The sequence below is a fragment of the Grammomys surdaster genome, unplaced genomic scaffold (assembly GCF_004785775.1).
Source record: "Grammomys surdaster isolate TR1022 unplaced genomic scaffold, NIH_TR_1.0 126028, whole genome shotgun sequence".
Taxonomy (NCBI): domain Eukaryota; kingdom Metazoa; phylum Chordata; class Mammalia; order Rodentia; family Muridae; genus Grammomys; species Grammomys surdaster.
Genome location: NW_021620841.1, coordinates 1,983,720 through 1,995,608, shown reverse-complemented (window position 1 = coordinate 1,995,608; position 11,889 = coordinate 1,983,720). Strand labels below are relative to the sequence as shown.

Sequence of the window (11,889 nt, the reverse complement as noted above, 5' to 3'; positions counted from 1 at the left end):
TTACAAGTGAATTCCGTGACAGTCAGAGCTACACAGAGAAACCTTGTCTCAAAAACAAAAATCCAACCAACCAACCATCCCACAAAGATACTGTGTACTAAGAAGGAAGTAATAAAGGATGATGGAAGGTGTGTGTGTGTGTGTGTGTGTGTGTATGTGTGTGTGTGTGTGTTTTATAAAGTACATGAAGGAATTTCTGAAGCAATACCATTTGAAAGATACCTGATAGTGGAAAGTAGCCAAAGAATGTCTGGGGAGAAAACATTTCCAGGAAGGAGAGAAAAAGCTCCAGAGAAGGCACACATGGATGAACACATTGAGATGATGGGGAGGGGACCCCCGGGGGGAGCCAGAGGGCGGGCAGGGGGAGGGCCATGAGCCAGAATAAGAGAGTTTTATTCTATATGCACTTCACATGCGTAAGCGGAGTATTTGAACTTAAAGCTGCTTGTCTGGTGCATCAAGTAAATGCTTGGAGCAGGGGTTGGTTGTAGGTATAGTAGCAAGACCGAGTACAAGGGTATTAGATTAGTTTGTGCCAGAGATAATGTCTTGGACTGGGATTAGAGCTCTGTGGATGTGATGGGTGTATTTTGGTGATAGCTCGGGCTAAGAGTGGAACAGTGTGGGTGTAATGGTATGTATTTTAGACGGGGGTGTCTAGGTTTTAGTTAAGAAGTAAAAGATGATGTTGGAAACCATAACAGCTAAATTATTGGACTTACCAGTCCCCTTCTGGATGCTTTATGTACATGGTAACTCACCTAACCAAAGTAGTACTTATAAGTGAGGTATGAAGAAGGTGATTGGCCCCAGCTCATCCGAATAATGAATAGCTGAGTTGATACTTAAACCTAGGTATCTGATTTTAGTACATATTCCTCCTCCAGGGTCCCAGGGTCCGTTATCAATATATAAGCCCAGGAGAGGGTCAGAGAAGATTCGAATGGACCAACTAATATGATTTAAAAGAAAAAAAACTTTTAAAAACTACATTATATCGGGGACCATGCAAAACCAGAAATCACCATCTTTAATATATTGAGAACATTCTACATGCATAGATTTGGATCAAATCAAAATTTGCCTGTTGGAGGTTGAACATACATTTGTCAGTGTCTAAAAGATTTCCTTATAAGGTCAGACATCTTTATTCTGCAGGGGCTCAAACTTTTCAGATCGCTGCCACATATCCAGGGACTCTTTCTTTAGTATCTTTGAAGAGCTTGATGGTTAGGTGCTGCTTTTCCAACCGGGGACAAGTCAGCCCTGCAAGGACTCGTTTTCTATGCCCTATAGCTTCTCCACAGCAGGGGGCGCTGCAGTCGTGTTCATCATAGTCCAAGCGTCCGACCAGTGCCGTCAGAAAGAGGACCAGGCAGGAAGGGGGTGTGGCAGACAGCTCTCGGATCTCTTTGGTCATGCAACTTTAGTACCCAGAGCTCTTTCTGCCCGGACCATTCTTCTTCACCGTATTTCATCATGTTGGACGCCTTCCCATCCAGTCTTGCATCCGGGCGGAAAGGAAAGGGGCATTAGCGTTCCGCTTTGCTGGGTTTAAAGATGTTGCTCTAGAGGGTTACATTAGCGTGGTCTCTTCAGAGTCAGCCTGACGGTCCTGAACCACGAAAGACACCCACCCCACGCAGTTTCTGAGGAGCACATGTGTGTTTCTTACCTTCTAGTCTCTCCCCTTTTCATTTCCTGGATCTCTTTTCATAATCTTACTGTGGGACATGCGTCTTTGTCCTGAGATTAAAGTCGACAGTGATGGCGTGGTCTCAGAGTAGAACTCTCTCCTCCTAAGCAGGCTCCCCCAGGTCTTCAACAGGCCCTTCCATCCCAATTCAGCTCACGCATCGCGCGCGCGCGGGGTAATAGATCCTCAGTGTCAACCGAGGCTGCCAGCGCTCCGCAAACCTGTTCTACCACTCCGTGTCCCCAGAAGTCTCTCCAGCTGACCAGACCTTTGCCTGACAGCTCTTGGCACCAGACGCTTGGCTTGCGATCTAGGGCGAGCACGGCGCCTCCAGGCACCACTGGACAAGCCATTCACTCCTCCTGTCGCCTTTCTCCTCCATGTCCCAGAGCCCAGAGCGCACTCTAGCTATCGTTTGGGGCCATCGTCCAAAAGTCATCTTTGTCCTGGGGTAGGGGGTGGGGGGTGGGGTGGGGGCTTTCCAGAGCAAAAACGAAGGTGAAGGAAGAGGAAGAAGGGAGTTGAGTCGGAGGACCAGGCTGGAGCAGCTAGGAGAGTGGGCGGAGCCTGCAGCCAGTGGGGGTAGACAGGGAGGAGTCTGCGGGGAGGATCTGGGTGGGGAAAGGGGCCGGGCTAGTTTAGGATGGTGGGCTGGCCACGCAGGCGCGTGGGGCCGCGGCGAGAACCCCACGCGGGAGCTTTTGGAGTCCCCAGTCGTCGCTCCTCACTTCACTGGAGAGGGGTCCAGGAGGGAACCAATAAAGAGTGAATGTGCCGCAGCCGCGGTGGCGGCCGAGTTACTGCGAACGACCCGGGAGTCGTGCGCCCAGGAGGCGGCGAAGGGAGGCGGTTCGCCTCGTCCCTCCCACCCGCCCCTTTCTCTCTGTCTCCCTCTCTCTCCTTTCCTCCTGCTGGTCCCAGATCCTCGCTCTGTCCAGCCCCTTGGTCCCCAGCTCGCACTCTTCTGTCTCCGCAGTCCTTTACCTAGGGCGTCCCAAAGTGCCATGGGTTAGGGTGGGGACCTGCGAGCCGCGGGAAAAAGGACTAGCCCCGATTCTCCGCCGGGGGGCGTGAAGCCGATCGCCGCTTGCCTCTCGCGGTCGTCCGGCATGGGGAGAGCGGTGTGAGCCCGCAACCCCGGGAGCACGCAGGAACAGCGGAGCCCGGCGCCCGGAGGAGCCCGGGGATCGAAAGAAGGAGCGGAGGGAGGACGAGGAGGCGGGCGGGGAAGCCCAGGGGGGAAAAGTGCAGCCAGGAGGAGAAGGCGGCGGAAGGTGGGGATTGATGCTTCTGTTTTTTGTTGCCGCTGCTGCGCTCGCGCTGGGAGCCAAGCCGGAGGGAAGGCGGTGGAGAGATGATTGCAGAGTTGGTGAGCAGCGCTCTGGGGCTCGCCTTGTATCTCAACACCCTGAGTGCGGATTTCTGCTACGATGACAGGTAAGTGGGTGAGAGAAAGGGGCGATGGCTGCGGCGCGTCAGGGGTGGGGGCTCCTCGGTGGCACTGGCACTGCTTGCTGTCAGGCTGAAGCGCGTCTTGGGGGTAGGGGGGAGACAGGTATCTGGCACCTGAAGATTTAGGCGACGCGGAAACCGTAACACCTAAAGCATACAGCCCGGACGCAGGCGCGCTGGGCGGGCCGAGCGAGTTTCCGCTCCTACTTTGCAGCAGGTTCTTGCTTGCTTCTTGCTGGTTGGCAGGCGCGTTAAGTTTCTTAGCGGAAATCCAGGCAATTTGGAAAACTGTTTAATGAACCCACGATAAACGAACAACCAGCCACCTAAAAATTTCCAATGACAATTCTAGATATACCTTGGTGCAAAAAAGATATTAAGCGATTTTACGTGTGGGCTGGAAGGAAGCAACTCTCCACCCCTTAGAAGATCTTCCCCGTGTCATTTCCTTTTATTGATGGGACACTGATTTCTCCAAGTTAAACTCACGCGTGACAGTTGCCAAAAGAGAGGAAAGAGCGCGCGTACTCGCGTCAACTTTCTCTTTGACGTGTACGATAGTAAACTTTGAGCTACTTCTTGTTGCTCATTATATCTCTGGCTCCCCCAGCCTCGCTCACGCATCATGGGGAAGTCCTTTATAAAAACGTGGGCTTTCGGTTCTGTTTGGGAGTTTTGCATTAGACATTAGTGATTCGCTGGTGCTAATTGCGGAAGAAGACTGGAGTTCCCTGGAGACTGAAGTTGTCTTCTGTATTTGGGTTAGTTTGGGTGGCTAATTGAGACCCGGATTGTGTTGTCAAAGAAACTGCATTGATTCTTGGAAAATATCACCCTTGTGCTGATGTCTCTTACCTATTTTTAAAATGTTGTTAGTGTTTAGAAACTGATGTAAAGCTCCGATAGCCATTAGGGAAAATTCCAATTTGTGCCTTTCCGGTGACTTAATCTGATTACAATTAAAACAGATGCATAATTAAAATATATTAGGGAGAACAGCATGCCTGGCTAAACTTATTAACCATCCTGGGGTGTTTCATGCTCCATTGGAATTAAACCATCCAAAAAGTGAACACAGATTTACTTTGACAGCCTTTCAGCAGCCTCTCTGGGCTTAGGGGAGTGAATGGATCCCCAGGGTTAGGGCGAGGTTGCTAGTGAACTCAGCAAAGTGGTTGACAACAGCGAGAGAAGCAAGGGTGTACTCTTGGCTAATCAGCCATATTGTATATACTCTGTTCTATCCACTCTTCTGCTAAGAGTGGTTGTATGACTTAAATCAGGGGATCTTGGTCCCCACCCTCTTGTCTGCTATGAAATTCCCTGATAATACTTGCAGAACTACCCCAAGAAACTCCTGATGTGCTTCTGTGTTGCGCCCAACAGAAGACTGTCTGATAGTCTCTGGCAGACAAACTTTTACTTAACTTTCAAGCAGTGCACTGACTTCATCTGCTCTAAGGAATGGTCCGAGAGTGAGGTAGGCTGTGCTGCTTGCTTTTCTCTCTCCAGATTTCTGTGAGGTTGCACCTGCTATTTTAAGAGTCCCAGTGGAGAAAGCTTTGTTCAGCTTTCACTGAAATGAGTTCAGGGATGAGTCAGGCCAGTGGCTGACTCTTTTTGGGGTGATCTGGAAGAGGGGAGTGTTGAAACCAAGAATGTGGAGCTTACGAAGTAACATTATGATAAAGCAAGCCTTCCTCTTGACTGCTATTCAGAACTGCTGTCCAGTTTTTTTAAAAGAGGGAATACAAAAGGGACCGCTTCCTTTTATAATGGAGACTAAAACGTAAGGGATTGTGCATGGGCAGTTTTCTGTAGGTCTCCTGTTCACCCTGAAGTGTTTGGACTGTGAGTTTGGGAGATCACTGTGTCTGTGATGAGATATGAGTTGCCCTTGATGGCTGGAATTTGCTATGGGCTCCACCCCCTGTTACAGGTCACGCTGAATGTTAACAACCCTTGTCTTCTATTTTCTGTCTGTGTAGGTTGAATATCATGTGATAATTTTCTCATATCATTGATAGCAGGTCCAATGTGATATTTAGACATATATTTATAGAATGTTGCAGGCCTAAAATATGAATTATGCTTTACTATGTATTACAAAGTATTTTCTGTTGACGCCTGGCAAAACTACGTATGCAACCACATGGGTTTATAAACGTGAAATCTTAAGTATAGCAAACTTCCTGTGCTCCCTAGAAACCATAAGGTACATTCGTATGCCACGCTGAACTTATCTGTCCTGTGCTCAGCATGGGAATGCCATTCATTGCCAAGGTGCAGTGTCAACTGTGGCTTTGCAAGTGCACTTTCTATGTAAGTTCTGTAACTCACTGGTGTGTGAGGAGGGAAGTGAAAACAGGGAGGGGCAAGTGGAAACCCTAGCAAGCATGGTCTGTTTGTCTCCACTACTCCTTTTCAGATTGCAGAGATTCACGGGGAAAGTGTGGCTTAAATTACATCTGTGCATTGTAATGACCCCCAGGAATGTCTGTGGAGTGCAGTTCTAGAACTGAAGCCATTGGAAGTAGAAAGAACCACACATAAGGGAGAGAAGGCTCAGATGCATGACTTGCTTAGCTAAATGAGAACTGTGCATTGCAGCCTAAAGAAAATGGCCATTGCTTTACAAGGGCTTCGTTATTGTTGCAGTGTGAACATTGTTGCTTATGTACTTCTCAAAGTTACCATTTCTTTTAAACACCATGATCTGTTTAGTTTATCAACTGAGATACACACACACACACACACACACAAACCTATGTATGTTTCATTTTTATGTGTTATATAACTTGTTGGAAGTTAAGTGGTAACATAAAGCTTTCTTGAAGCAAAAATCAGATTCCTATGGTAAAAACTTAATGTATTTCAACTGTTTTGGTGGCAAACCTAAGAATATGTATACTGTGTTTTGAAATGAGCGATGCCAGGGCAGAATTCACAGTCTCTGATGAGAAAGCATGCAATGCTTTCAGTCTTGTTCTCACCTTTAGTATAAGGTAATGACTGCTTAATCTCAAGTTGTGGTACCAATATGAAATGCTTGACACATCGTAAGTTCCACTGGGTGTGACTCCTGAAGTGATCCTTCTTCATTCTCTGGAGAAACTTGACGGTTATGCGAGCAAAATACAGACAAACACCTTTTGTGACCCCCAAACTCTTTGCTGTCTTATGTACTTGTTGAGCTGACCTTGCATTAGCACACACATTTTATCTCCTTTAAAATGTTACCACAAGTTTTTCAGAGGTCACACTGGGAGAAGTCAGCTCTGTGCAAAGATAAACTGTAAATGCCTAGGAGTCTGATCTGATTGTGCATGTATCGTTTAGTGGGTAGTGTGCCCACTTACAAGATACAGACAGGGAGCAAGAACAGTTGTGCAGATTTCAAGTTTCCCTTGAGTAGAATAATTCATTGCTTTGGAAGGATAGAACATGACAACTTGAGATTTTGATATTGCAACATGCATATGCCTGCCACTAGTTTGCAGATTTATGGCCCTGATGCTTGTTTTGCATGCTTGTCTGTCTGTCTGTCTGTCTGTCTGTCTGTCTGTCTCTTCCCATGTGTGTGTGTGTGTGTGTGTGTGTGTATGTGTGTGTGTTTGTGTGTGTGTTTGTGTGTTGGTGCACACGTGTGTGTGCACACAGGGTGGGGCATACATGTGAAGACCTGAAGTAACATCAGGTATCTTCCCTGTCTTTTCTCTGCTCTCTATTTTGAGTCAGGGTCTCTCATTGAACCTGGAAATAACTGAACACCACTAGGCCAACTAGCTAGCTTGCCTTGGCTTTACTTCTCCAGCAGTATTACAAGCATGGACATACCTGTTTGGCGTTTGTTTATGGGTGCTCTGGAGATAAGAACTCTGGTCCTCATGTCTGTGTGGCAAGTGCTTTATCCACTGAGCCGTTGCTGCAGTCCCACCATTTTCTATTCTTAAACTCAGAATGGTCCTAAACATTATTTATGGATATCTTAGTTATTTTATTGAGAACTTTGAAAAGAAACCCCTTTCTTCTCCTTCTTCTCCTTCTATCTTGAGACCTCGGGTGGGGTCTTATTTTTAGGAGCCCAGGCGGGCCTTGAACTCCTGATCTTCCTGTCACAGCCTCCTGAGTGCTGGGATTACAGGCTTGTATCACTACATCTGGCCATCATCTAAACATTTCTTGTTCAGTTTTTCATATGACTATGAATATAACACAGCAGTGACGATTTTGTTCATAATGATTTTGATTGACAGTACTCAAATGAAGGAAATGGTCTGTTGTTATTCGATCCACTAAAAGCACTTGTTCAAGATGTATGTCTGTGACCACGGAACAGCTTTTTGTCATAGGCTAAGAGGATGCTATCTTTCACCAGGCATCTTCATCATGCTAGGAGAGGGTAGATTAACAATTTTTCAGAAGCCTGTCTTTACATCTGTTAGTATTCAGGTATTCCTTCTGTTTGAGTTTGAAGGCTGTTGTTAGTGTGGTCTTTGATATGATAGGATAAAAATCCTCTGGGACATGATTGATCATGCCATTAATGTCTCTCTAAAGAGTGATTTTATTAGATTTGCTCTGGTTCAATCTGAACTGATTATGTTTTAAATTCCAGTGTGTTTTACCTCTGAAATTATGTGTGTGGTGGCTCATGCCTTTATTTCCAGAACTTAAGAGGCAGAGGCAGGAAGGTTTCTGTGAGTTCCTGGCCAGCCTAGTGTTTCAGATTAGCCAGGCCTACATAGTGAGAACCTATGTCAAAATAGAGCATAGTGTGTTGAAAGTGCTATCATGAAACCTATTTTGTATGTTAAATATCATTTTGCATTTTAACTCAAAATAAAGGAATACATGCATATGACAAAAACAATAAATAGGGGAAATTTTTGCTCTTTTATAAATCACAGATTGTATATAAAATTTGGGTCATTATCACTAGAAATCAAAACACAAGCGTAGATTTTTGCTTCTTACTTCTGTTCCCCATATAATTATAGTAACCTGATAAAAATGCAATTGGAAACAATGTATAGTTTATGAACTGTTTTATGTAACATTTTATTTTCGTGCTAAGCTTTGGTTGATCCGTCAGACCCATTTGGAAATGGCTCATTTTGTTCTTTTGAACAAGTGCATTTCTTCCTGACAAATTACAATTACAACTAGGTAAAGCCGGGGTAGACTGCTTTGCTTCACCTCCGTTGAGCCTGTCACATAACATTTGTCATAGCAGATGACCCCAATATGAGGACCCAGAGGATATACACAAAAGCCGAAGGGGAAACTGCCTGCCAACCATCTGTCTCTTAGTTTTTATTTTTTCAGACACAAACACACATAAATGTGCACATACATACGCTGACACAGACACAGTTATTAGTTTACACTTTCATTCCAAGAGCTATCGTCTTACCTGTACTTAGGTTTTCAGAGGTAGGGTGCCTCTGTGGTAACACTAAATTCTCAGCTGTAATTCCGAAACAGACATACCCTTTGGATTTAAGCATGCGTTAGAAGCACACTTTTTCTCCTAATGTCTGTTGCTGCTCGGTGCACTCAAAGCACTCCTTCAAGCTCTAGCTGTTTGTACCATAGGCAGAGAGGGCGTTTATCTCCAAATCAGGTACCTTTATAATATTAGGAGGGGGCAGAGTTTACCCATAAGGCATTCTGAAAAGATCCCTGGCTGAACTACCGATGTCTCTATAACCTTAGTGTTTTTATATGAATTACCGTTAATGGTTAAAGCTTTCTGGGATTTTTATTTTTTTTGAGGGGGAAGTAAGTAACTTTAGTAAGTAATGTTACATGTTTACTTTAATGGGTTCTCGAAACGTTGAAGCTTTGAAGAATATGTGGGTACGTGAGTGTAAAGACATCTCTTGTATGAATAGTTGTGCCTGTTTAGAAGTTTAGCTATAACAAATAAATAAATAAATAAATAAATAAATAGTAAAATAAGGGATGACACCATCAAGGTTGATTATCCGATAAAGACATGATATTTGGGGTTCAGTATAGATATAGTTAGGTTTAATGCTGGATGGCTCCTATGAATATTTGTCTTGCATGTGCTTTTAGGCATATACTGTGACATTCAGTGAAGAATATGTCTAGACAGCAGCTGCTTTTATTTGAGGTACATATACAAAGCATCTACAACAGCTGCTCCTGTTGGCAAGCATACCACCACGTGAGCAGGTAAAGTTTTTTTAAATCTGTGAGGTCTGCTACAGAAGTGTTGCTAGGTTGTCCTGTAGTAGATAGAATTTAACTCAAATGTACTTCTTTGTAAGCGTTTAATGCTAGATTCATATTTTAGAAAATTTACTAGCAGTAATTAATTAATGATTAATTAAGAGACAGTGTCTAACTTTGTAGCCCAGGATGGCCTCAAACTTGTGATCCTTCTACCTCCGTTTCCTTGTGCCTCCAAATATTTTAGCATCCTCTTTGTTGGTGATGAAATACCGGATGTTGCACAGAACTCTTCATGTTAACTAGGGTTGCCTCATTTGGTCATTGGGCTAAAAGACTGCTGCCTCAGAGACTTTGGGGTATCTTTCCCAGGCTATTAACTAAGAAAGAGTGCTGTGACCTTCATGCTGAGCACTCTTTCCCCTCCCTAGCTTTCCAGACACTTTCCTGTTTCTGTGTTACACATTCCAAGTTCCTAGAATAGAATGCTTAAATGCTTATATTAGCCTTTTTCTTTGTAATTTTAGGATAACTTTTTAATGTTTACCACTATGAATTTTTTTTTTATAAATTTACAACTAAATGGGAAACAAAGGAACCTGGCTATCTAGGCATAGTGTGAGTAAGACAGGAACGTGGAAAGGATCTGTGAGATTCAACAGTTGCTGTCATTTTTTTTTTTTTAAAGAGAAACTTGCTTTCTTTCAGGGTATTTTTTAAATGTAGATTATTTGCACAAGCAGAAATCATTACCTCAAAGGTGAGATGTCCAGAAAATTAGCATGGGACAGAGATGAGAGCTGAAACTTCTCATTTTGACTCCAGCTTCCCTTTCATTGTGGAGTTCCTTCTGATCAGATTCGTGTTTGCTTCTTTGATGATGGAACAGGTGCCACTTTGCTTGAGGACAAAGCCTCTCAGTGCTGAGCAGAGGAGATGCTATTTGCTTATCATTTGCCATTAGTTTTTGTATCCTGATTCATCCACTGGGTCACTTTGTGATTTCTGTGTGAGGTGGGGTAGGGAGTGTGGCATAGACTGCTCTCAGGGCTAAATTCATGATTTGTCAAATGAAACACAGTCCTGCCTGTATGAAACCCAGTCCTAGTGCCTCTGTGCTAGGTGGTGTGATCAGATAAAAAAAAAAATTTGTGGTCAGATCTCTTCTTTTGATGACTAATCTCCCTTTCTGGGGAGATTATCACAATACATTTGCAAATATTCTTAAAGGCATCAAGTTTATAAAAATGAGATCAGTGTAGGTACGTGTCCTTGTTCACTTTGGCTTGCTATGGTAAAACATTCTGACCACAAGCAACTTGGAGAGGAAAGGGCTTATTTGCTTATACTTTCATGTCATAGTCCATCACTGAAGGAAGTGAGGACAGGAATTCAAGGCAGAAACCTGGAGACAGAAACTTCTGTAGAAGATGCAGAAGAGTGCTGCTTATTGGCAAGCTCTAGATGGCTTGCTTAACCTACTCTTATAACACCCAGGACCACCAGCCTATGGATAACATCACCAACAGTGGGCTGGATCCTCCCACGTCAATTTTTAATCAAGAAAATGCCTCCCACAGACTTATTTACAGGCCAATCTGATGGCGGTGTTGTCTCAATGGAAGTTCTCCACACATAATCCTAGACAACCCCCCCCCCCCCAAAAAAAAGCCATCAGCATAGTTTTCGATCTTGCTTTATGTAACTAGGAAAGCTTAAAAATATTTCCTTGAAGTTGGGTAGAGGGATGGTCCAGTGACTAGAAACTCTTGGTACCCAAGCCTAAGGACCTAAATTTGCATCTTCAAGAACCATAGAGGAAACCAGATGCATAACATGAGTGTCTGTAAATCCTCTTGAGTCTTCAGTGAAGGATCACTTTCCTGAGAAGATGGGAGGCAGAAGCAGCAAAATCCTCAGGAGTTTGAAGGCCAGCACATTTAACAGAACAACGACAAAGAGACCTTCAAACAACGTGGGAAGACAAGGAATGACAATCGAGAGAGACAGAGAGTGGGGACACACACACATACACATACACACACACACATAGACACACACACACACAGACACACACACACACACACAGACACACACACACACACACACACACACACACACACACACACACACACAGTCTTTGGATAAAGAAAGGGTGGAAGTTTAAAGCTCCAAAATTTTGACTTTGTGTTGGTAAATGTACTTCTCTCCTCTTTGTGATTCCAGAGTTGATTTCAGGTTGATTTCTTTAGAGAAGTTTGACGGCTCAAGGTAGGATTTCTCTCTCGGTGTCATTTATGAGTATTTTAACTTCAAAGGGCATGTTATTTGCTGAAGCGTGGCCACTGGGGCACAATATGACTCTTGACATTTTGAGCAGTGTTAAATGATGGGACTGTAGTATTTCAAATAGCCTTATTTCAACATTGTTTAAAAATCCAGTGGGAAAAATGGCAGCACATAGAATCCAATTCTTTAGGTATTAACTTGAAGCGCAGTTCACAAGTTTATTTCTTCACTTTTGTTTGTTTGTTTGT

At 44.1% G+C, this 11,889-nt stretch overlaps 1 protein-coding gene across 1 annotated transcript in view; it reads left to right on the top strand.

Moving 5' to 3' along the window:
• Positions 1–2,328: 2,328 nt before the first annotated feature.
• Tmtc2 (transmembrane and tetratricopeptide repeat containing 2) overlaps positions 2,329–11,889 on the top strand; it is a 385,985-nt gene continuing 376,424 nt past the window's right edge. The window contains exon 1 of the mRNA XM_028754557.1: positions 2,329–3,136. Within this exon, the coding sequence (XP_028610390.1) occupies positions 3,054–3,136 (83 nt within the window). The 5' untranslated portion in view covers positions 2,329–3,053. The remainder of the gene's footprint in view (positions 3,137–11,889) is intronic.